Here is a 22,224-nt window from a genome sequence, read left to right as displayed (position 1 = left end):
GTATGTGTGATTTATAATATATAAATATTAAAAATATATTTAAACTCGATAGTTTTTTCTTATTATTCACATATATATAAGCATCGGTGGTTCAGTGGTAGAATGCTCGCCTGCCACGCGGGCGGCCCGGGTTCGATTCCCGGCCGATGCAATAGTACTTTTATAAACATTTTAATGTTTTTTTATATTGTAAAATATATAAATATTATATATATAAAAAAAGTAGACTGCATCGGCCGGGAATCGAACCCGGGCCGCCCGCGTGGCAGGCGAGCATTCTACCACTGAACCACCGATGCTTGTGACAATATCTTTCTAACATAAAAACGTACATTTTTAATTTTGTTATTTAACATTGTCCTGTTAACGCGAATAATTTTCCATTTGACATGTTTATGTCGGAAAACTGGATTTTAGAAATCCCACGAAATAATATGCCAAAGCTTTAATATGTACCAAACTTGGCAAAAGATTGTATTTAATAACTAACAAATAAGAGTTAAAGTAGATACACATGAAAAGTGACTCCAATGAATATGTTGTAGGATATCTTTGTGTACAATTTGATTATACTACATACCCACACAAGCTCCAATTTATGTCCCTTAAGGAAATTTTTGAATATGACGAAAAATTAAATTAGAGCAAAATAATTAAGTAAATCAGCTATGCAACAACAATATCACGGCAAGTAATACAAAAAAAAAAAAATCATGCAAATTAGCATATTCAATCAAAGCTTTCTTATAACATTTAATGGAACCACTGAATGTCTTGAGACCCTGTGGTAAACCATTTCTCCTTATATCCAAGGTTAGGGTTATAACAATTTTTACAGAAAATTGTCAGTAAGGTTTTTGCCGCATTTTTCAACTGAATTTTGCTTTCCGGGTTCTAGTATTGTAAAAAAATGTTTTGCCGAAAATTGCTAATGCTAATATTGTTTCGGTTCCATTTGTTTAGTATTTTGAAGATGATTCTTCGGCATTTTGCGTTCATAAGAGAGAAAAACGTTTTTTCGGTATAGAAGGTACATGTTAATTTTCCGTATGTTGACATTTGTTTTTAATCAAAATAGTCAGGAGTTATCCTAGATGTTTTTTTTTTATTTTTATAAAGCAACGATAGCTGGCTTTTGACAGAACCCGAGCTTGTGTGCATATTTTGAAATACCATTTTTCGAGATGTTATCTTCTACTTGATCTTTCCATTGGATTCGTGGCCTTCCGCTTCTGCGTGAACCATCACTTGGCTCGCTTTTATATGCCTTTTGAGCTGGGGCATCTTCACCCATTCTCACAAGATGGCCTAGCCAACGTAGTCGCTGCAGCTCGATCCGTCTGCCCGGATAGTGCGCACGATAACTCTCGAATAGGAATAATCGATTTCATCCAAACTTTGCACATTTTTTTCTTTGCATTTCCTTAAAACTTAGTTTAAATTCGAATATCCCTACCAAGCCTGGATCAAGCCCGAAGGTTGTACCCATTGTTTAACTCCTTCTGGTACCTCCCGACAAATGACCAAAAATTTCAACTTTGCAGAACGTTTTATCTTTACCAAACCCCGTGCTTCTGGTACCTCCCCCACAAGGGTTCAATATTTTATAAACTTGTAAATTTAATGTGAAGCGAATTAAATAACCGATTTGATCAGCATTAAATCGGAAACTTCTTTGATAATAACATATAACTTATATAAAGCGAATAAATCGGAAACTTCTTTGATAATAACATATAACTTATATAAGCGAATAATAAAACCTGTTCGCAAACCCTATCGAATGCAACTTTTTTGTTTTCTTCATAATCCGATGTAAGGGAGGCTGCTTGCTCATACCGCAAGCATCGGTGGTTCAGTGGTAGAATGCTCGCCTGCCACGCGGGCGGCCCGGGTTCGATTCCCGGCCGATGCAATTGACTTTTTTTAGTTTTCTAAAATTTGATTGCGTTGATATTTTCTTTAGTCGCTTTTTTTAGTGGTACTCAGGCGTTGTCCCTACTTCTTTTTAATGCATCTATAATAGTTCAAAATAAAGCAATGTATATTTTTTCTTTATTATGCACTTTTTGCCTTTTAAACGCTCTTTGCGTTATTGATAGTTTCATTTGTTTTTATTTTAGCTAAATAAGCATTTTTTGAAATAGTCTTGTTAACTTTATATTTTAATTTGTTTTAAATGTGAGATGTTGTCTGTCTGTTAAATGTGAGATCTGTCTGCTTACTAACATAAATATAGTCACAAAACTCGTCATTAATTAAAAAAATTTAAAATAACAAAAAGCATGTGCGTTGGCCGGGAATCGAACCCGGATCAACTGCTTGGAAGGCAACTATGCTGACCATTACACCACCAACGCCCTGAGAGCTCTGAAGACTTATTTGCTTTATAAAAAAATTTGTTGGTAGTTAAACATTTAACATAGCAACAAAGTTGACAGCCTGACTCATACCGTGTCATTTGTGGGTACGGTATAAGCATCGGTGGTTCAGTGGTAGAATGCTCGCCTGCCACGCGGGCGGCCCGGGTTCGATTCCCGGCCGATGCAAATCGCTTTTTTTTTCTTCATACGCAGACATTGATAATTGAAAATATGAAACGATGATGAAATATTTTCTATGTATACTTTTTATTTAAAATAATCGAAGACACTTCTAAATAAAATAAAAAAAACAATCGTTTAAATTTCTTAGCAAGATAAATGTATTTCTTAGCAAAATAAATAGATTTTTTCTAAATGATTCTGAAATGAAATTCACACACATTGACAATTTTCAAAAATTTTCCCTAAAGTTTGGGCTAATAACCTTTCAGAAAAAAGATACGGGAATATCAAAAAACATTATGAAGCACAAAGATAGTCGAAAGTGATTTTTAAAGGTAATAATAATATTAATAAAGTAAAAAAAAAACAAGAGACCAAGACCACCGCTGATGTGGGGAAATCTTTAATGTGTGCCACACATTTTTTTCCTACAAGTTGACATACACATTTTTTTCTTTAGCCTATTTTATTTAGTGAAATGTATTAATTTAAAAGGGAAACACCACTCAGAAGTCGTTTTATCCGTTTAATCGAGCGATCATCGAAGAAACTTTGTCCCAATTAACCGAAACAAGTCGGCAAACAAAAGACAAAGTTCAAAACCTCACGCTACAGATAAAACGATGTACCTCCTCATCGCGGGTGTGTGATTTTTCATTTTGCAATGAAAGTAATTGAAGACTGACTACAGAAATGATCCTGTGAAGTATAGTCTTAACTTTTACAACCACAACGTGAGTTATTTCACCGAAAAGTAGTTCAACGTGAATGAGAATTCTCACGAATAATATACAAAAAAATAACACACACGACATTCAATACAGCACGTCAGTCGTCGCTGTGGTTTGCGTTAGTTTGTCTGTTGGGTGAATTTTTGTATCAACCATTGAATATACAAACATACACACAATCATTGTATACACATTTGTATGAATACAACAACCAGTTCGTAGATAATAAACCATGTGGATGAGCCCTGAAGGAAATGTGGGGTGTTGTATCGCCTTTGTCTACTATTGTGGTGACATGTCTCCATATTTTCTACAACTTGTCTACATTTCATGTAATAAGAAGAAGCATTTGTTATGTTAACAACCAACTGAGCATGGTTATGCTTCTTCTTTTTTTCTTTAATTATAAATATGTTGGCGGCAATAGACAGATATTTTGTTAAAAACGCGAGTTTAAAGTTATTAATGGTAATAATTAAATTAATTAATTAATTGGTGAAAAATTTTTTGAGCAAAAGAAATTATAAAAAATTTACAAGTGACATATGTGACCTTTAGTCTATATATACAAACTATTGACTTACTACTGACCGTGTCCACATATGCGACGCTGTGTCTATATCTAAAAACTACTGACTTACTACTGACCAAGTCACTAGTTCATTTCCAATGACAAGCACATGTTAAATGTCAATAGTAAAATGCATTGTGTTGGGTATAGTCGGTCAACAGTATTGGTGACGATGTCAATAGTAAGTCAATACTGATTTACTGTAGACATTTCCTACAGGGAGGCTTCAAATCAGTAGCCACGTGTGCATGGAACTAGTTATAAACAAAGAATCGGATACAATTGCTTGTTTATGATATATTTATATTACATTTTTATATTCAGTAGCAATGTGTTTTAGTAACACGTTGTTAGTTGCCACTTTTACGTGTAATTCGTTTTGAAAACTTTTGGTATTCGAGACAAAAAACAATGTTTTCATTATTTTTTTTATAAAATTAGTGTTTTTTTATTTTTATAAGGTAAAATATATTTTTTAGTTAAAAAAATATAAGTAAGGTGGAGGAATATTATATTTGTCATTTAATTTGCAAAACCTCGAAATATTCAAGGTAGACCCCAAAAGTGCATATATGTACATGTACGTATGTATGTATATTCTTTATCAGAATAAAATTCTATGTCGATTTATGCATGCCGATTTATTGAAGATAGAGCTTAGAAATTTTGTACATTGTTACTACTCAAAAGTGATTGGTATTAAAAATGGGATATAACGGTCCACGTTTTGTTATAGCCCACATATAACGGTCCCATAAAATGTTTTGGGATTTTTGACACGCTTTTCAGCGGAATTGGCTGTAATTTGGTATGCTGAATTTTGATTGCTCGACACATCTTTCTACCAAAACTTAGTGATGCAACTCTTTGTGACATTTTTTGCAGCCTTCTCGATGAAGTTCAAGGATAACACCTATAATTATAATTATCGATGAATATTGATTAATACTTTCCGGTTCAAATGTACCAAAATTTTTATTTTTGTCTGTTTTTCTAATCGCTCTATATACCATATTTATGATCCGAACACCATGATAGTTAGATCGGAAAAAGTATAAAATTTACAAATGGTTTATAAAAAAATAGGACATTATTAGTACTTATTCTTCCAAATGTTGAGTTATCAATTATTGTCCTACTTTTTTCCACCTGTATAGAGACTATAGGAAAACATCGATGTTTACACCCACAGCCTTATGGCTAATGAAGTTATATACAGAGGGGTCTACGATCCAAAACGACACGAGTCTTATTCGGCCAACGTCTGTCACCACACAGCCCAACGGATGGTGACTGGAAATGAGAAAGGGATCACATACGATAACCCCGTGTGAGAACGATCGTGGTCATTGAGCGCGAATCACCTCAAACGGTGTTGAACCAGGACAAGCAGCCAGGAAGGTTCTGCTATGCATTTGGTGGGATTGGAAGGGGATTATTTATTACGAGTTGCTTCCATATGGCCAAACGCTAAATTCTAATCTCTACTGTCAACAACTGGACCGTTTGAAGATAGTAATTGACCAGAAATGGCCTGAATTGGCCAACAGGAGAAGTGTCGTGTTCCACCAGGACAACGCTAGGCCACACACATCTACAGTGGCTCGCCAGAAACTTCGGGAGCTTGGTTGGGAAGTTTTAATGCATAGACCATACAGTCCCGACTTGGCACCAAGCGATCACCATAATATTCTTGCATTGCAAAGTTTCTTTAATGATAAAAATTTTGTATCTAGGGAGTATTGTGTAAATCGACTACTAGAGTTTTTTGCAAAAAGAGAGCAGGACTTCTATGAGAGAGGCATTATGAAGTTACCTTTAAAATGGCAACAAATCATACAATAAAATGGTGCAAATCGGACATTTCTGGTTCTTCCCCCCCCCACAAATAATCAAAATTTTCAATATTTACAATATTTATAAATTAAATTTTAGGTGAATGGAATATACGATCTCTATCAAGCCTAGATCAAGTCCCAAGATGGGACCCATTGATCCACTCCTTCTGGTACAAACCCCCACAAAGGGCCAATATTTTGTAAACTTGTAAATTTAATTTGGATCGAATTGAATAACCGAATTGAACAAAATTAAATCAGAAGATCTCCGCAAACCACTGGCTGACATACATACATATGAGACTTCAGTGCACACTTCGATTAAATCCAATATTTAAAAATATTAAATTTATGTATTAAAAGACTTGTTAGAGTCATAACTGCTTATATTAAAAAAAATCTTTCTTGGATAATCAATATTAATCAATAATAATTCTATATTACAAAATTTGAATTCATATTAAAAAGGAATTTTAAAAACAATACTCTTCGTCATCAATTTTCTTAACTTTTTGTTTTAGGGAGTTAATGGATGTGTGCACTGATACATCCATACACCTGTTTGAACAAATTTGCTGTATTTGAACAATAAATTTCAAACTATAAATCGTTTGTGTGTTAGTTGTCTTCAACCTAACACAGGCATCGGTGGTTCAGTGGTAGAATGCTCGCCTGCCACGCGGGCGGCCCGGGTTCGATTCCCGGCCGATGCAATTCTTTTTTCTTTTTTTTTAATATTTTGTTAATTTTTATATTGAATTTTATTGAAAAATAGTAACAATATGTGAAACATTAATATTGTAGAGAATTTTTATCTTGGAATTTGTAAACCTAACAAAATATTGCAAATGTAAATTTTACTGGTTTGTTGTATACGGTAATTCATATTTTGTTAATATTTTATTAAGAAAACAAATATTTATTTTCTAATACACACTATAACTTGAAAACAGACGCAATTTTCTTTTATACGTGTCACTAAAAATTATTTTTAATTTATTAATTTAATGAATGTGTTTCATTTCAGATTCGATTCGATCGCAATAGGAGGACAATGGTGGGAAATACCTTTTGGATTATGTATTAGAAGCATCCTACCACGGCTTGGGGAATGTAAACAACCAGCAGTATAAATTCATATTTCTTTTTATAGCATTAAAAACACACAAAGGAACAACATTTGAAAATTATAAAAGTTAAACGAAAAAATGTGCCCTTTATCAAATTTAATCTCACTTCCATTTTCACTTTACTTATTTCAGTACACTATTTATTCATATATAAGATGATATTTGTAATTTAGTTGTTTATAAATTCTAAAAAATAGCAATAAATTATATTAATAAAAAAATAAATGTTCTAACAAATTCATTTAACTTCTTTTATTTGCGCCTAAAAGTATGCTTTACTTGCGTACATTGGTAGAATATTTTTGATAAGTTTGGCAACACCGGCAACGACATGCAAATAGCGCCATCTATTTAAACACATGATTGGAATTTGAAAATCAATTTTTTATTTTAATTTTTTCATCAAAAATGACATGTCGTTAAAAAATTAAATTACGTTTTTAAATAGTTTAGAAATAAAAACAAATTAAAAAAATTACACAATCATAAAGTAGGGATCTTAGTCTAACGTTATATAATAAGAGAGAGCTACTCCTAATACACTTTTGTATGAAAAACGAGGCATATTGTACATCGTATTTAGGTTGAAACAATTTATCATTATTTTCCCATTTTTGAATATTTTAAAGGGATTTACGGCATTTTCTAACCCATTTGACAGAGGAGATCTTAATTGAATCAAAATTATTTTTAAAGTGTATTCATATGGGTCCTATTTTTGGTATTTCTCACATAGAACAGTATCGGCTGTTTTTCGATGTTTTAAATGGTATGGAACAATTTCAAAAGAAATTAGCTCTAATTTGGCATTAAATTGTTAATACTGAGGAAATAGAAATGTTGGTTTGCCTCATTGTGGATATATAGGACAACATGATACCCTACACAACATTGATTATATTGGAACCAATTTTTGTTTTTAATTATTTTTCTGCAAACTACAGGGAGGTGTTGTTTGTTTATTAAAAAAACAGATTTTTTTCGTTGAATACCACAACAACACCTCCCTGCGACTAGAAAAAACCAATTCAAACAAATTTAGTTGCGATAAAACTCTTCAATATAATCAATGTTGGGTAGGGTATCATATTATTATATTTCCACCATGAGGTAAAACTGAATTTCTATTTCGTCAATATTGAATATTAATTTAATGCCAAATTATTCCTAATTTGTTTTGAAATTGTTGCTATACCATTTTAAAAATCGAAAATCGGCCGAAATTGTTATAAGTAAAAAAATACCAAAAATAGGACATATATCAATAAATTTTATAAATGATTTATATGCAGTAATGATCTCCACTTTCAAATTGTTTGGAAAATGTAGTCAATCCTTTCAAAGTATTAAAAAATCCGAAAATAATGATAAATTGTTTCAACCTAAATACGAAGTGCAAAATACCTTGGTTTTCATACAAAAATGTATTAGGAGTAGCCCTCTCTTATAATGCACCGTTAGACTAAGATCCCTACTTTACAGTTGTGTAATTTTTTAAACTTATTTTTATTTCTAAACTATTTAAAAACGCAATTTAATTTTTTAACGATATGTCATTTTTGATGAAAAACATATGCCTTAAATTTTGATTTACCATTTCGAATCATGTGTTTCAATAGATGGCGCTATCCGGATGTATTTGCCAGTGTTGCCAACTCTTTGAAGAACAAACGTTTTTTAAAGCATACTTTCAGGCGTAAATGAGAAACGTGGTTAATTGTTTTGTAAATCATTATTTTTTATATGAATTAAATATTAAAGGGGTTTACTGCATTTTCTAACCCATTTGACAGAGGAGATCTTAATTGGTATTTCTCACATAGAACAGTATCGGCTGTTTTTCGATGTATAAAAGGGTATAGGAATAATTAAAAAAAACCCAAAAATAGGACACATATCAATAAATTTTAAATATGATTTTTATGCAATAATAATCTCCACTTCCAAATTGTTGGGAAAATGTAGTCAAACCTTTCAAAGTATTAAAAAATCCAAAAATAATGATAAATTGTTTCAACCGATACGCAATAGGCCTCGTTTTCCATACAAAAACGTATTAGGAGTAGCCCTCTCTTATTATGTGCCGTTAGACTAAGATCCCTACTTTACGATTTTGTCATTTTTTAAATTTATTTTTATTTCTAAACTATTTTAAAAACGTAATTTAATTTTTTAACGATATGTCATTTTTGATGAAAAAACATTTCTTCAAATTTTGATTTGCCATTTCGAATCATGTGTTTCAATAGATGGCGCTATCCGCATGTCTATGCCAGTGTTGCCAACTTTTTAGGGAATGGACATTATTTAAAGCATACTTTCAGGCATAAATGAGATACGTTGTGGTTAATTGATTCTTAAATCATTATTTTCCCATAATTATATTATTTAAGTAAAATGTTTTTTAATACTTACTTACTTTTTTAATACTTACTTGACATTTTATAAGAAAAACACACATTTGTTTTATAGATGAGTGATGTTTTTTTATTATTTATTTAAATCAAAACATACACAATAAAAATTTACAATTGTTTGCTTCTTGTTTTTTTTTTGTTTTAATAATGGACGCCGAAAAAAATCTTAAACAAAAATAAACATCAAAATGGGGAAACAATTCAAAAACAAAATGTTTAAATCGATATTCTTATGTATGAAACAAATAAACAGAAAAGAAAACAGAAAATTAAATTACAAAAAAAAAAAAAAAGAAATACATTGGCGTTAAAGACAGTTACTATGATGAATATTAACAATTACACTTATAAATTTAAATTATTATTGCATTTCATATTGTTTATAATTTGTTAAGAGTTGTTTGTTTTTGTTTTGTTTGTTTATCATTTCTACAATTTACATTCACACAAGCTTAAATTTCAAACGGCAAAAAGAAAAAAAAAAATTAAAACAAAAATAATACAGTTTCTTGTTTGTAAAATAAAAAATAATAATGTGATAATAATTTAACATAATATTTTGTTTCTTGATTAGTGTTACATTAGGTGTGTTTTGTGTATATATAAAACAATTGCATCTAAAAAAAATTGTATATAGTTGTTTATATAAAAAAACACAACAATTCCGAAAATGCAATTTAAACCGAGGGTTGTTTGATTTGTTACATTTTTATATATTTATATAAATATTTAGAAAATATGACACAATATTATAAATTCTCTAATGTTGCTTGAAAACCTAATGGTGGAAATATAATTACGATTTTTATGAGAAACAAACATTTCAGACCATTTTGGTTTTTAAACTATCAAAACTTAAAGGTAAATTATTGGTCTGTTCCAGAATCTAATATTAAAAGATTTCACTTTTATAAAATCAAAAAAAGTTGTATTCAATTCTGTGTACGACAACGTATTTTTTATGGGGATAATTGGTAATTTTAAAAATGTATTTTGAATACATTTATAAAAATACAAAATATAGGTTGGATATTTTACTACTTCAAATAAAATTGACGACAAATTACTTCAATTTTTTAGCTAATAAATTATTTAAATTACCATTTTTAACTGATAATTTTAATCGAAACTGTATGAATATAATAATCCTCCATTTAGATTGCATTGTCAAAATGTTGTATTTTTTAATATGAAATATTTTTTTTTGTTTAACTTATGAAATAAAAAAATTACATTTTCCTTTAAATATTTAATATATATAATTATTATATGTTGTTGTTTTTTCTTGTTGTATACATTTAATGTAAAATAGTTTAATTAAGTGTCCTTGTTTTGTTTTCATTGTTATCTAAAAAATACATTGTTTATATATATGTTTATGTTCTTGTTGTTGTTTTTTCACTTTTATTTTGTTCTTATTGGCAAGAGATTCTTTCTTAATAATGATGAGTTTTTCTTTGTAATATTTTGAGTTAGGTTTTCTTCTTCGCATTCCAATAAATATCATAAAATACAATTTTTGTTTCCAATTTAATTTACGTTTGTTTTATGTGGCTTTTCATTAATAAATATACATTTTTTGTATATATATGGTTTAATAGTTTATATTTATATGTATATCTAATATCAGAATTTGTCAAGTATATATGTCTACATATATATATGTATGTATATATATTAATTTTATTATTGTATTATACCATATCCCTAACAATTGAGGATTAGCTGCTGCAGATGTTTAAGGGAAGTTGGGAGGGATGGATGTATAAGGTGGATCAGGAAGCATTGGTTGTGAAAGTTTTTTGGGGGTTACATGATCCGACAACATACCTCTTACATACCAGATTCAGCAATGCCTTCGTCGTCTGTAATGAAAAAGAGTAATGAAATGAAAATATATATTAGTAATTGAATTAAATTAAATTAAATTAAATTAAATTATAAAAAAGTACAATGAATGTTAGTATGCGGAAAAATTAAGAATATATTTCTAATAAAAAAGTGAAATAAAAGTAGCTAGACTACAAAATAAAAGCAATGATAGTAAATTATATAAATTAAATATAAACGAATAACATGCATAATAAAAAGGAAGCACGGAACAATATTGTGGTCCGCCACAGTATAATTTTTAAAAAATGAGATTTTGGCGGGAGATGCTTTTGCGGGAATGTATGGAAGAAAATATTAAAATTTGTAAATATAAAATCTTAGCGGAGAGAACATTCATTTTAGAGGAATTTATTTATACGATTTCGGCCGAAAAACTTTTTTCTTTCAGCCTTAAAATAAATAAAACAGTCTTAATCGTGAAACTCAAATTTCATATTAATATTAAACTAATTTTAAAACTCCAATTTTATATTAATGTTCAATTAATTTTGAAATTTCAATTATTTCCAAAAAAGTATACAATTATACCTTTCATATGACACCACTTTTACTTGAATATCAGCAATACGAAAAATGTTATAGCAAAAAAAATTGTAATTTTTATAAACCCAGCGCCATCAGCGCCATCTATTAAAACATGAACATCAGTTTTTGAAGCCCACCTATATATATATATATATATATATATATATATATTTCACTATGGTCAGTGAATCATTTTTATACCACAAATATCATTGTATCATTCATATGACACCAATTTAATTTAAATATCTGGACTTTTCCATAGTTATGACAAAAAAAGAGGTATATAATAATTTTCAAAATACGTCGTCAGCGCCATATATTGATGGACACAATTCAAACCATGCAGTTGAAAAATACAATTTCACATGACACCAATTTCATTAAGATATCTACAGTAGATCAAAAGGTCAAGAAAAAATACAAATGAGTTTTAAATTTTTCCATAATCGATTTTTGATTCTACCCATTCAATAGATGGCGCTGGCAACAACAATAGATCAATAAGGCGATGTAGTGTAATTCGAACTGAAGTGGGTTCTCTACTGCACCATTTACTGAAATCGGGTGAATCTTTCTTTTTAAAAATTACCTTTCATAATACTATTAAAAAATATCATGAAGTGAAAATTTGAAGTATTATTTGATATTGTTATGTTGGCCCAGCCTTCAATTATTTTTTAATTTTAAAAAAATGTTTTAAAATTGTACGTAATATGTAAATGAGGAGAGTATCCAGAAAGTACGATAGTTAAGTATATACACTATTGATTTATTAAACATATACTATCCCTTACAAACATTCGTAATACGATTCTGTTATCGGTTTAATAAATCAATAGTTTATTATATATTCAAGTTTTTGTTAAAAAATAATTCAATTCAATTTTTAAAACAGCATGCAATTGTTTTTTCAATAAAAACAAACATATTACAAACTAAAGAAGACAACCAGCAAATCTACTTATTTTATAATAAAAATTTTTGTACAAACCCATAAAAGGATTGGCATATATAATACCACCACCAGTTTCACCAATACTACCACCACCGACACCTCCTCCACCTCCAGCACTACCATTTACTATTCCATATGAATTAACACCATTCGTTTTCATATTATTATGTTTCGAGAGTTTCGTATAATTGTCAGCATCACCAACTATGGTGGCAATTTCATCTTCATCGTTGCGCGTATTACAACTACTGCCCAACAGCTGATCATAACAACTGGCATCGGTGCTAATGACATCCACTTCAATTTCGTCATCATCCTTTTCTAAACTATTGCGATTACTACCGCCGAGGGAACTGTGCAGGGCGTGTGAATCTTCATAACTACCACCACCGCTATCATCGTTATTGGCATTATTGGATTTGGCATCGATATGTGTACTACCATATTCTTCATTATATAGGGCATCTTGAGCCTCTTCGTCCACCTCAAGGGAATGTCGACGAAATACATCATCATCTAGATCATTGCCATGATCCACAGAGCCACAAGCACTGCCATTGGAACCGGTTATTGAACCATTTGGAACTTGGGACTGTTGTAGTTGCTGATGCGGTGTCTGAGACGATGGCTGATGTGCTCCGGTTATTATCATAATATCTTCCTCGGCAAAACTGAGGCGTGTATTATTATGGGCACTGCCCATGCCCGCTTGCGAACCACTACCAGTACTGCCCCGGGCAATTGTGTGACTGCCAGTGATTCCATTCGTTGAGGAATTATTTTTAGTTGCATTACTATTATTATTATTGACCATAATATATTCATGGCTAAGACTATTCTTAATATCACAGGAAGATGAACTAAATGTTATTAATTGTGATTTGCGCCTATGTTGTAACGTATTGTGACCATTTGTTATGGTGGCTATTGAACCGCGGTGTTGTCCGCTGTTGTCCCCAGCACCGATACCATTCAGTTGCTGCTGCGAATTGGCACTATTATTACTGCTTGTGGTTGTGGTCGTATTGCCACCGCCACCAATGCTAATGACATCTATGGAACCTTCCTTACAGATCATCGAACTAGGCTTATTGTCAACCAGAACGATAACCACCGAATTGTTGTTATCGTTCTGATTGGCCGTATGTCATCTGTCCAAAGAATCGCTTGTATAAGCCTGGCCAGATGTGCCAAAGGATGTCATGGAAGCACTGTGTATAGCACCACCGCCGAAACTAGTCAGCGGCTGTTGATCGTCATTGATAATGCCAGCATTTTCATCGTCAATGGCTTCGGCATCTTCGGGTTGTAATATCATATCGTGCATTTCATTGTGACCTTCAATGGTGGCAATGATTTCACCATTTTCATCGAATTGACAAGGTTGTCCTTTTTTTTGGTTTAGGAATTATGTGCAGTTTATAAAAATTTGTGTTTTTTCATATTGTTTTTTTAGAATATATTTATTTTAATTTGTGTATTTGTTTAGGGAAGAAAAAAGAGAAAAAATAGTTGTTGTGGCATGTTAGTTACGCATTGAAACCCAACACCAAGTACATGATTTTTTGTGTGTAAATTTAAAAAAATGTGATTTATGAAATAATTCAGATTGTTAAAATGAATATGAAATATATATTTATTTATAAAGAAATAAACATGTTTAAAATTTTCTTTATAGTTCATATGTATTGTTATTAAAGGTTGAATACATATACAGTTTTAGTTTTTCTAAGTAGTCATGGTCTTATATGATATCGTTAGATTGATTTATAAAAAATATATATTTTATTTACTATTATACTATATGTCTAAATGAAATAATAACAAATTTAGAGATTACATTTAAAAAATATTATTTTCCTTTCATCTATAAAACCCTAATTTCTGCCACAGAATCTCATGGATTACACAGTTTATCACAACATACTTCAATAACCTACAGGTAGATAGAATCTTTTAAATCTTTACAGTTATAATTAGAAGACCTACAGACTGGATTCTATTTGTTTGATAAAATATTTTAAATACAATTCTCATATATTACGGAAGACATTATAGATCCTATATACATACATATTACAATTATTTGACCTTTTGGAAATCTTTATATCCTTAGAATATTCCTCACTTTATGGAAGGTAGCTATTGCAATCGAACGAATCGAAAAACCAAGTTTCTTTTAAATTTATTAATTAAAAGGGGGATGACACCACTCAGAAGTCGTTTTATCCGTTTAATCGAGCGATCATCGAAGAAACTTTGTCCCAATCAACCGGAATCGGCAAACAAAAGACAAAGTTCAAAACCTCACGCTACAGATAAAACGATGTACCTCCTCATCGCGGGTGTGTGATTTTTCATTTTGCAATGAAAGTAATTGAAGACTGACTACAGAAATGATCCTGTGAAGTATAGTCTTAATTTCAACACACTCAATGTGAACGCTATTAGTTCGGAGAATTATAATCTAAATGAGAACTATCGAAGAATGTTGAAAAGATTTAAAAATTAGAAATACACTGAAGGTAACAAATTGTATAGGAATTCATATCTGGTATTCACATACCCAGCGATCGTATACAAGTGATTAACAAGCAGCACACACAACGTTTACAACAACAATAGATCCACACCCCATAAATGTGGTTGTTGTAAACGGTATGTTTTTGGATTTTTATGAGTGGCTGCTTGTCTAGCAATGACGTCAAACAAACACACATGATGAGGGGAAACACGTTATATTGTCATAGCGCACCAGCATTTCAGATTGATTTGGATTAGACAATCTATAAATTAATTTTAAGATAAAAAAATATGATATTTCCGAAAACTTTTTCCAAAATTTTAATTAGGAAGTCATGATGTATAGACTTAAGACTTGATGTATTGAATTAATATTGATCCCGAAAATCCAGCTTTTAGTATAATAAGAGTCAAACGATATGATTCTAGCAAGCTATGTGTGTCGTTCGCATTTCGGTCACAGATGATTGGTATTGTTATGTTAAAATTTAGGGAATTATGTGGATCAATATGTGTTTGGATATGTAGACCGATTAATCTATGTCCCTTTTCAGTTGAAAACGATGGGACGATTACTAAATCCGGAACTTAGAAATCTAAACCGATTTTTGCAACTTTAATAAACATCACTCTAAATTCACCTCTTCCAAATTTCGTGTGAATCGAACAAAATAGGCTCTTCGGGGCATCATTTACATAAAATATGAATCGAATTCAACTCAAATATTGGGAGTTTGGTGTACCATTTATCTAAAATCGGACAAAACTATATATGGGAGATTAATCCAAATCAGGACCGATTTCCCCTAAACTTCGCATACATTAATATGCACCTATTGCAGTACTTTGTGCAAAATTTTGTCTCCATCGGAAAATATTGGGAGACCATTTACATAAAATCGGACCATACTATATATAAGAGCTATATATTAATCTGAATATATTTTAACAAAACTTCGCGGACATCAATCAGCACTTAATTCAGTACTCTGTTCAAAATTTTGTCTCAATCGGACAAATGTTGGGATTTACATAAACTCGGACGAAACTATATATGGGAGCTATATCTAAATCTAAAGAAGGAACCATGTGTCTATCTCGGTTTCTTTTGATGTAACAAACATATGCACAAATACAATATAAACAGATCAATGACCAACACTTTACAAGAGGAGAAGAATATGGATATTTTCTGCTTTATTATGATATGTTGTCTTAATTCCGAGCTACTCTGGAACTTTGTTTTGTTAGTGAAGTCCTTCAGTTTTTTCCATTCACAACCCATTAGGTCGGTTAGTTCATGAAATGTGTCATTTCCCAAGAGTTAAGATCGGAAGCTTAAAAAGGCTGGGCATTGACACATAAAACGTTCTAACGTTTCGCTGTCTTCCCCTCACGTTCTGCATCAGCTGCTTCCCTCGCATCCAATCTTATGTAAGTGGGTCTACGGGCTGTTATGTCTTGTGAGAATACCGGTCAGTCCCTCGATATTTCAACGAATTTTGTTACTAACTAACGTAATTTATATCAATTATAACAAGTCGGCTATTTTTATAGATTGGAATTGCTCCTAAATTGTTACTTATTTATTAATGTTATAAATTAAAAAAAAAAAATGATCTGTACTATAATTTAATAAGTGAAACGCTGCTTCTTAATTTTGTATACACCTAAGTCTGTTTTTACACGGTCTTTTTGTATACGGTTTTGATATAACACGGTTTGAAAATTGAATATTTTAAATTTTTTTAGACGATTTTATTCCATTTAGCACGATTTGAAATTTTATGTACTTAAATTTTTTTGTCAAATTTAATTTTTGCGAAATATGTTCATATCACAAAAATGTATTTATGAAAGAAAAAAGTCTGAAACCATCGATAGTATCGATAGTTTGCGAACACTAGCTTAAAGATTTAAGTGAATTCCCCTTTAGCGCGTACAAATAATTTTTACTGGTCAAAGCAAAAGTGAATAGCACTAATTTATGGGAATTCCCTTTATGTATAAGATCTATGTCTTTTTTTACACGGTTTTTTTTTACACGGCTTCTTCTGGAACCAATCTACCGTGTAAAAACAGACTTAGGTGTATATATTTTTTAAAAAATGTTTAAATATTGAGACAATAGCATAGACAGTCAAACCTAAAGCAAATTAGACTAAAGGTTTTTAATTTATAAAACATCCATAGGAACGAAATTTTAAACATGTATTTTTAATCCAGTATCCCGTATAGAGTTTATCCATAAACCCATTCACCAATAACCATCAATCTGAATTATCAGAAATAATATAAAATAACAATAACAACAACAAGTAATAAAACTTACCTTCATAGCCCTCATTGTCGTGCATTTCACGGGGTGGACAAATAATATTTTCTTTACCCTCTAACACAGCCAAAAGACATTGATGGATGCAAATATATTGCTGTTCCGTTTGGACCATCCAAACACGTTCTATTCAATAAATTAAAGAAAATATATTAGTATACCAAATAATATTTTTGTTTTGGTTCGTACCTTTTCTCATGGCATAGACAATACCAAAGATATCAACAAAATCAGAGGTATTTATCTGTTGTAAAATACGATCCAATGTTATAAATGTACCCGAACGACCAACACCAGCACTACAGTGTACAACAATGGGTCGCTGGTCGGTGCCAATGCGATCACGGAATGCTCTAACAAAACGCACAAGAGTTTGAGGTGGATTTGGCACACCAAAATCAGGCCATGTTGTAAAGTGGAAATGGCGTATAATACGTTGTTCACTTCCCTATAATGAGAGATAATAAAAAATAGTTTATAAAATTTAAGAATTAGAAAATAAATTTATATATCTTACCCTGCACACCATAAACTCGGTCATAATCCAATCTGGATAATGACTGTCATTTAATATTTGCACCTTGATATCACCATAGAATACTGGTACGGTATCATTTGGCCAATATTGATCACATTTTTCACGGCCCTTTTCAAAACACCTTGTCAGCATGACAATTGCCCGTGAATTACTTTCCCAGCACATACGCCAGAAATCATCACGTGTTGAATGCAGTGGACCCTGGGTAACAATAAATTCACGCGGACTATTATGACCGGGTACATAATTGGCATTTATGTAATCTGAACCCTCATCATCATCGACCGGTTGTAATTTGAAACGTGAATGATCATAGGGTAAAATATTCGTAAAACGATTTTTCGGGCGATTACATGGTAAATCGGCAAATGTACATGGCTGATCACGACCCACATGTTTCAGCTCATCAAATTCTTCGCTGAAACGGAAATCGGAATCGGCTGACATCATACGATAATGTTCGGCAAAGTTTTTAATTGGCACCGGGCGATTTTGTTCAATTACACTATCCGGCAGGGACATATTGTCATTGGCACGAGAATCCTTGGTGGTTTTACGGCAATTATTGCGACGTCTCTTATAGAACACCAAGGTAACCAGTAATATTAAAATTATTGTCAATGGCACAGTAACGGCAACAATCAATGATGTGTTGTCTTGATCTAGAGAAGGGGTTTTTTGGAAGAATGGAAAACAAAAAGAAAAAACCATGTGTGTTAAATATATCGTTAAATTGTTAGGGTTTTATAAAAATGGTTAATATCATTGGTTCCAAATAACTTACCAGGAGAGGTTAGTAGATCTTTTTTTTGTATTTGTGTGTATATGACAAAAATTATATTTTTGTGTAAGCAAGACATAAAACGATTTATAAAGAATCATTTTTTAAATATTTATCATATTTTTTTAAAAGATATTAATTTTTGTTGGAAAATAAAAATTTTAAAACATTTTAGATTTAATATCAAAAAGGATTACAAGGTATTTTCTATTTATAAATAATAATTGAATTAAATAAATTATGGATTGAACCATAAACTCACCTGTTTGTATGGGGAAACTGTAGGCGGTATCGGTGAACTTGTCTGGTGCAGTGAAGGCACGAACTTTTACACGATATGTGGTACCCGATTTCAGCGGTCCATTACAATAGCCACTCTTACGATTATCACAGTTTTCAGTGCCAATGGTAAAATCTTCCACAGAACTATTTTCAAATGGATAATAGGGTTCTACAGCTTGATATGGCAACCAAACACTATACGATTGAACATCATGCCAGCTGGGCATTTCCAAGCCGGATGCATTCTTACTATCATCTTCGGCCACAATAATTGTGTACATGCGAACCTAAAAAGATAGAGATTATATTTTTGATTAATTCGATAAGTAAATCGTCGGAAATTAAAGGAATTATTATTCGCAAATTATTATTATGCAGTATGAATATGCATTCGAACCGAACTCTTTATTTGATGAACATTAACTAAGGATCTAAATAAAACCAGTAAAGAAAGCAGTAAAGTCGGACGGGCCGACTATTTAATACCCTTCTCCACTATGGGAATATTTTACATATTTATCCCAACACACGAAATTTCGTGCAAATCGAAATAAATATAGAGACTTTTGTACACTTTACATTAAATTGGACTAAAATATTATACATATATATATATATATATATATATATATCTGGACCGATTTTCATGAAACTTAGCACACACCATTCCAGTCTATATTCAGTGCGTTAGGCCAAATTTCGTGCTAATGGAGGAAAAATAGGGGGTTTGTTGCTCAAATAACATTAAATGGGACTAAAATATATTAGGGAGCTATATATAAATCTGAACTTATTTTCACGAAACTTAGCACACATCATTCCAGACTCAATTCAGTACGCTATGCCAAATGCCGTGCAAATCGAAATGAATATAGGGTCTTTGGTGCCAAATTAACAGGAAATCGGGCGAAAATATATATGGGAGCTATATCTAAATCTAAACCGATTCCAATAAAACTTCGCATACGTTATGCTATCCTAAATTCAGTACGATGTTCAAAATGTCGTGCAAATCGAAAGAATATTTTAACATAAAAATATATATGGGAGCTATATCTTAATATGAACCGATTTTCACGAAACTTAGCACACGTCATTACAGACTCAATTCAGTAAGCTATGTCAAATATCTTGCAAATCGAAAGAAATATAGCGACTTTGGGCCCAATTAACATAAAATCGGACGAAAATATTAATGGGAGCTATATCTAAATCTGAACTGATGTCAACAAAACTTGACACCCGTTATGTTATAGTAACTTGAGTACTTTGTGTAAAAATTTGTGGTAATTCACTTTACATTGGACGGACGAAACTATATATGGGAGCGATATCTAAATCTTAACCGATTTTTTACAGGGTTCGTCCTTGAGCAAAATAACTGAGCTGTGACAAATTTCATCCAATTAGGATCATAAATGCAACCTGTACATTGTTTACAATTTAATATGGACCGACGGACGGCCGGACATGCATAAATCGACTCAGAAATTCTATGCATAATCTCAAAAGGAACCATGTGTCTATTATCTGTTGACTAAAAAAATATATACTCACCACACCATTCTGATCGGAGAAATAATTTTTACGGAAACGTATTTGTATGGTCGATGAACTGCGATAAACTTCGGTGGGTACAACTTGTGTTGCGGGTTTGGGTGGTGCCAAAATCGGCATTGTCTGTTTATATTCCCTTTCCGGTCCATAACCAATTGAGGTTTTAGCTTGTATTTTAAAAACATAAGTCTCTCCGGGTTTCAAACTCTTTATCGAACCCGTCGATTCGGATGAATCAAAATCAACCGTTTTCCTCTCTGTAGCATTATTTATATTCATATAGGTTATGGAGAATTGTCGGATGATGCCATTAGCTTCACTTTGTGGCAGTAACCATTCAAACAGTATTTCACTGGGTTCCACATTTATCGGATGGAATCTTTCCACACGGCCTGGTACCGCTTCATTGGTACTAAAACTGGCCGACAGAGGAGAACTACTTCGCAATACCGATGATTCGGTACCGGAACGTACAACCACTGTAAATGTATAATTGCGATGCGGCTTTAAATCGGTTATGGTGATTTCATTGCGTGTTGTTATATTTTGTGCGAGTATATTGTCGGCGGTCAGATATTGTACATCGAAATCATTGAATTCACCCTTGGGCATATCCCATTTCAGAGAGATTTCAGTATCGGTTATATTGGTGGCATGTAGTTGGGTGATGGGTTCGGGGAATAGGCGATCTTGTCTCTGTATGGGTAGACTGGAAACACCACCGCTAACAGTCCAAACAGTGATGTTATATAGACGACCTGGTACCAAACCGGTAAAGGTAACCTTGCGATCAGTATCATTGGCAAGTTTTTCTTTATCCTTGATTTCAGGATCACCCAAAGAGAAGCGATAGATATCGAATTTCGATGATGACTGAGGAGTGGGTGTATAGGACAGGGTAATTGTGTCACGTTCATCTTCTTGTTTATCATTGACCACCACCACTTCGGATTGTATCAAAGGCATTGTGCGTGTTGAAAGGTGGGTGGTGCCGGAGAATATACCATACGATGTAGTTTGTATATCAAATTTATATTGCACACCCGGCATCAGATCGCCAATAAGTACTCGAACTGTGGAAATGTCATCGGCTGTAATGGAGGAGATTGTATTTAAGTTGAGTACATGTTACAATGTATATTTTGAGAGTTGTACTTACTTGATTTATTTTCGGAAACATTTTTCGTTTGGGTTTTCGATGGATTGTCTGTGGGCCACCATTTAAGAATGTACGACTCAACGCGGCCCTCTGGTTTGGGCCATTCCAAGGTAATATTACGTGAATCTACCAAGGGAATTATATTCGAGACAGGATTGGGTGGTACTGTGGTGTTAACCTCTTGGGGATTGGGACTTTCTACACCAAAGCTTACACTATTCACTTGAATGGTGTACTTTTCACCCTTGGTCATGTCGGTAATATCGGCCTCAGTGGAGCGTACACTGGGCAAACGTACCCATTGTTGTTCACTTTCAGTGCGATAGCGTATGTTGTATTCAGTGAAATCACTATTTTCCGGAGGAGCCCAATGGGCCAACACGGAATTGCTGCGTACAGTTTCAATGGTTAAATTACGTGGCGGATTGGGATCTAGAAAG

General features: G+C 32.2%; 1 protein-coding gene and 8 non-coding genes across 9 annotated transcripts in view; 4 read left to right on the top strand and 5 right to left on the bottom strand.

Moving 5' to 3' along the window:
- The first annotated feature begins 80 nt into the window (after window positions 1-80).
- Window positions 81-151, top strand: Trnag-gcc (transfer RNA glycine (anticodon GCC)). The gene has a single exon. It is a non-coding gene; the product is annotated as a tRNA-Gly (tRNA).
- Window positions 152-228: 77 nt separating this feature from the next.
- Trnag-gcc (transfer RNA glycine (anticodon GCC)) lies at window positions 229-299 on the bottom strand. Its single transcript has one exon. It is a non-coding gene; the product is annotated as a tRNA-Gly (tRNA).
- Window positions 300-1,844: 1,545 nt separating this feature from the next.
- On the top strand, window positions 1,845-1,915 carry Trnag-gcc (transfer RNA glycine (anticodon GCC)). The gene has a single exon. It is a non-coding gene; the product is annotated as a tRNA-Gly (tRNA).
- Window positions 1,916-2,288: 373 nt separating this feature from the next.
- Trnag-ucc (transfer RNA glycine (anticodon UCC)) lies at window positions 2,289-2,360 on the bottom strand. The gene has a single exon. It is a non-coding gene; the product is annotated as a tRNA-Gly (tRNA).
- Window positions 2,361-2,478: 118 nt separating this feature from the next.
- Trnag-gcc (transfer RNA glycine (anticodon GCC)) lies at window positions 2,479-2,549 on the top strand. Its single transcript has one exon. It is a non-coding gene; the product is annotated as a tRNA-Gly (tRNA).
- A 498-nt stretch (window positions 2,550-3,047) lies between these two features.
- LOC133325458 (small nucleolar RNA U3) lies at window positions 3,048-3,262 on the bottom strand. The gene has a single exon (XR_009754162.1). It is a non-coding gene; the product is annotated as a small nucleolar RNA U3 (small nucleolar RNA).
- A 3,066-nt stretch (window positions 3,263-6,328) lies between these two features.
- Window positions 6,329-6,399, top strand: Trnag-gcc (transfer RNA glycine (anticodon GCC)). Its single transcript has one exon. It is a non-coding gene; the product is annotated as a tRNA-Gly (tRNA).
- A 4,667-nt stretch (window positions 6,400-11,066) lies between these two features.
- LOC133325444 (tyrosine-protein phosphatase 10D) overlaps window positions 11,067-22,224 on the bottom strand; it is a gene marked incomplete at its 5' end in the record, with an annotated part of 28,341 nt that continues 17,183 nt past the window's right edge. The window contains 8 exon segments of the mRNA XM_061534206.1: window positions 11,067-11,098; window positions 12,646-13,998; window positions 17,465-17,593; window positions 17,657-17,915; window positions 17,985-18,667; window positions 19,049-19,355; window positions 20,626-21,716; window positions 21,785-22,216. Of these exon segments, the coding sequence (XP_061390190.1) occupies window positions 11,067-11,098; window positions 12,646-13,998; window positions 17,465-17,593; window positions 17,657-17,915; window positions 17,985-18,667; window positions 19,049-19,355; window positions 20,626-21,716; window positions 21,785-22,216 (4,286 nt within the window).
- On the bottom strand, window positions 14,818-15,028 carry LOC133325459 (small nucleolar RNA U3). The gene has a single exon (XR_009754163.1). It is a non-coding gene; the product is annotated as a small nucleolar RNA U3 (small nucleolar RNA).

The sequence above is a fragment of the Musca vetustissima genome, unplaced genomic scaffold (assembly GCF_032173495.1).
Source record: "Musca vetustissima isolate MV318-11 ecotype Yass unplaced genomic scaffold, APGP_CSIRO_Mvet_v1 utg17137, whole genome shotgun sequence".
Lineage (NCBI taxonomy): Eukaryota > Metazoa > Arthropoda > Insecta > Diptera > Muscidae > Musca > Musca vetustissima.
Note: the sequence above shows the minus strand (reverse complement) of the source record. Positions and strands in the feature narration are given on the sequence as shown.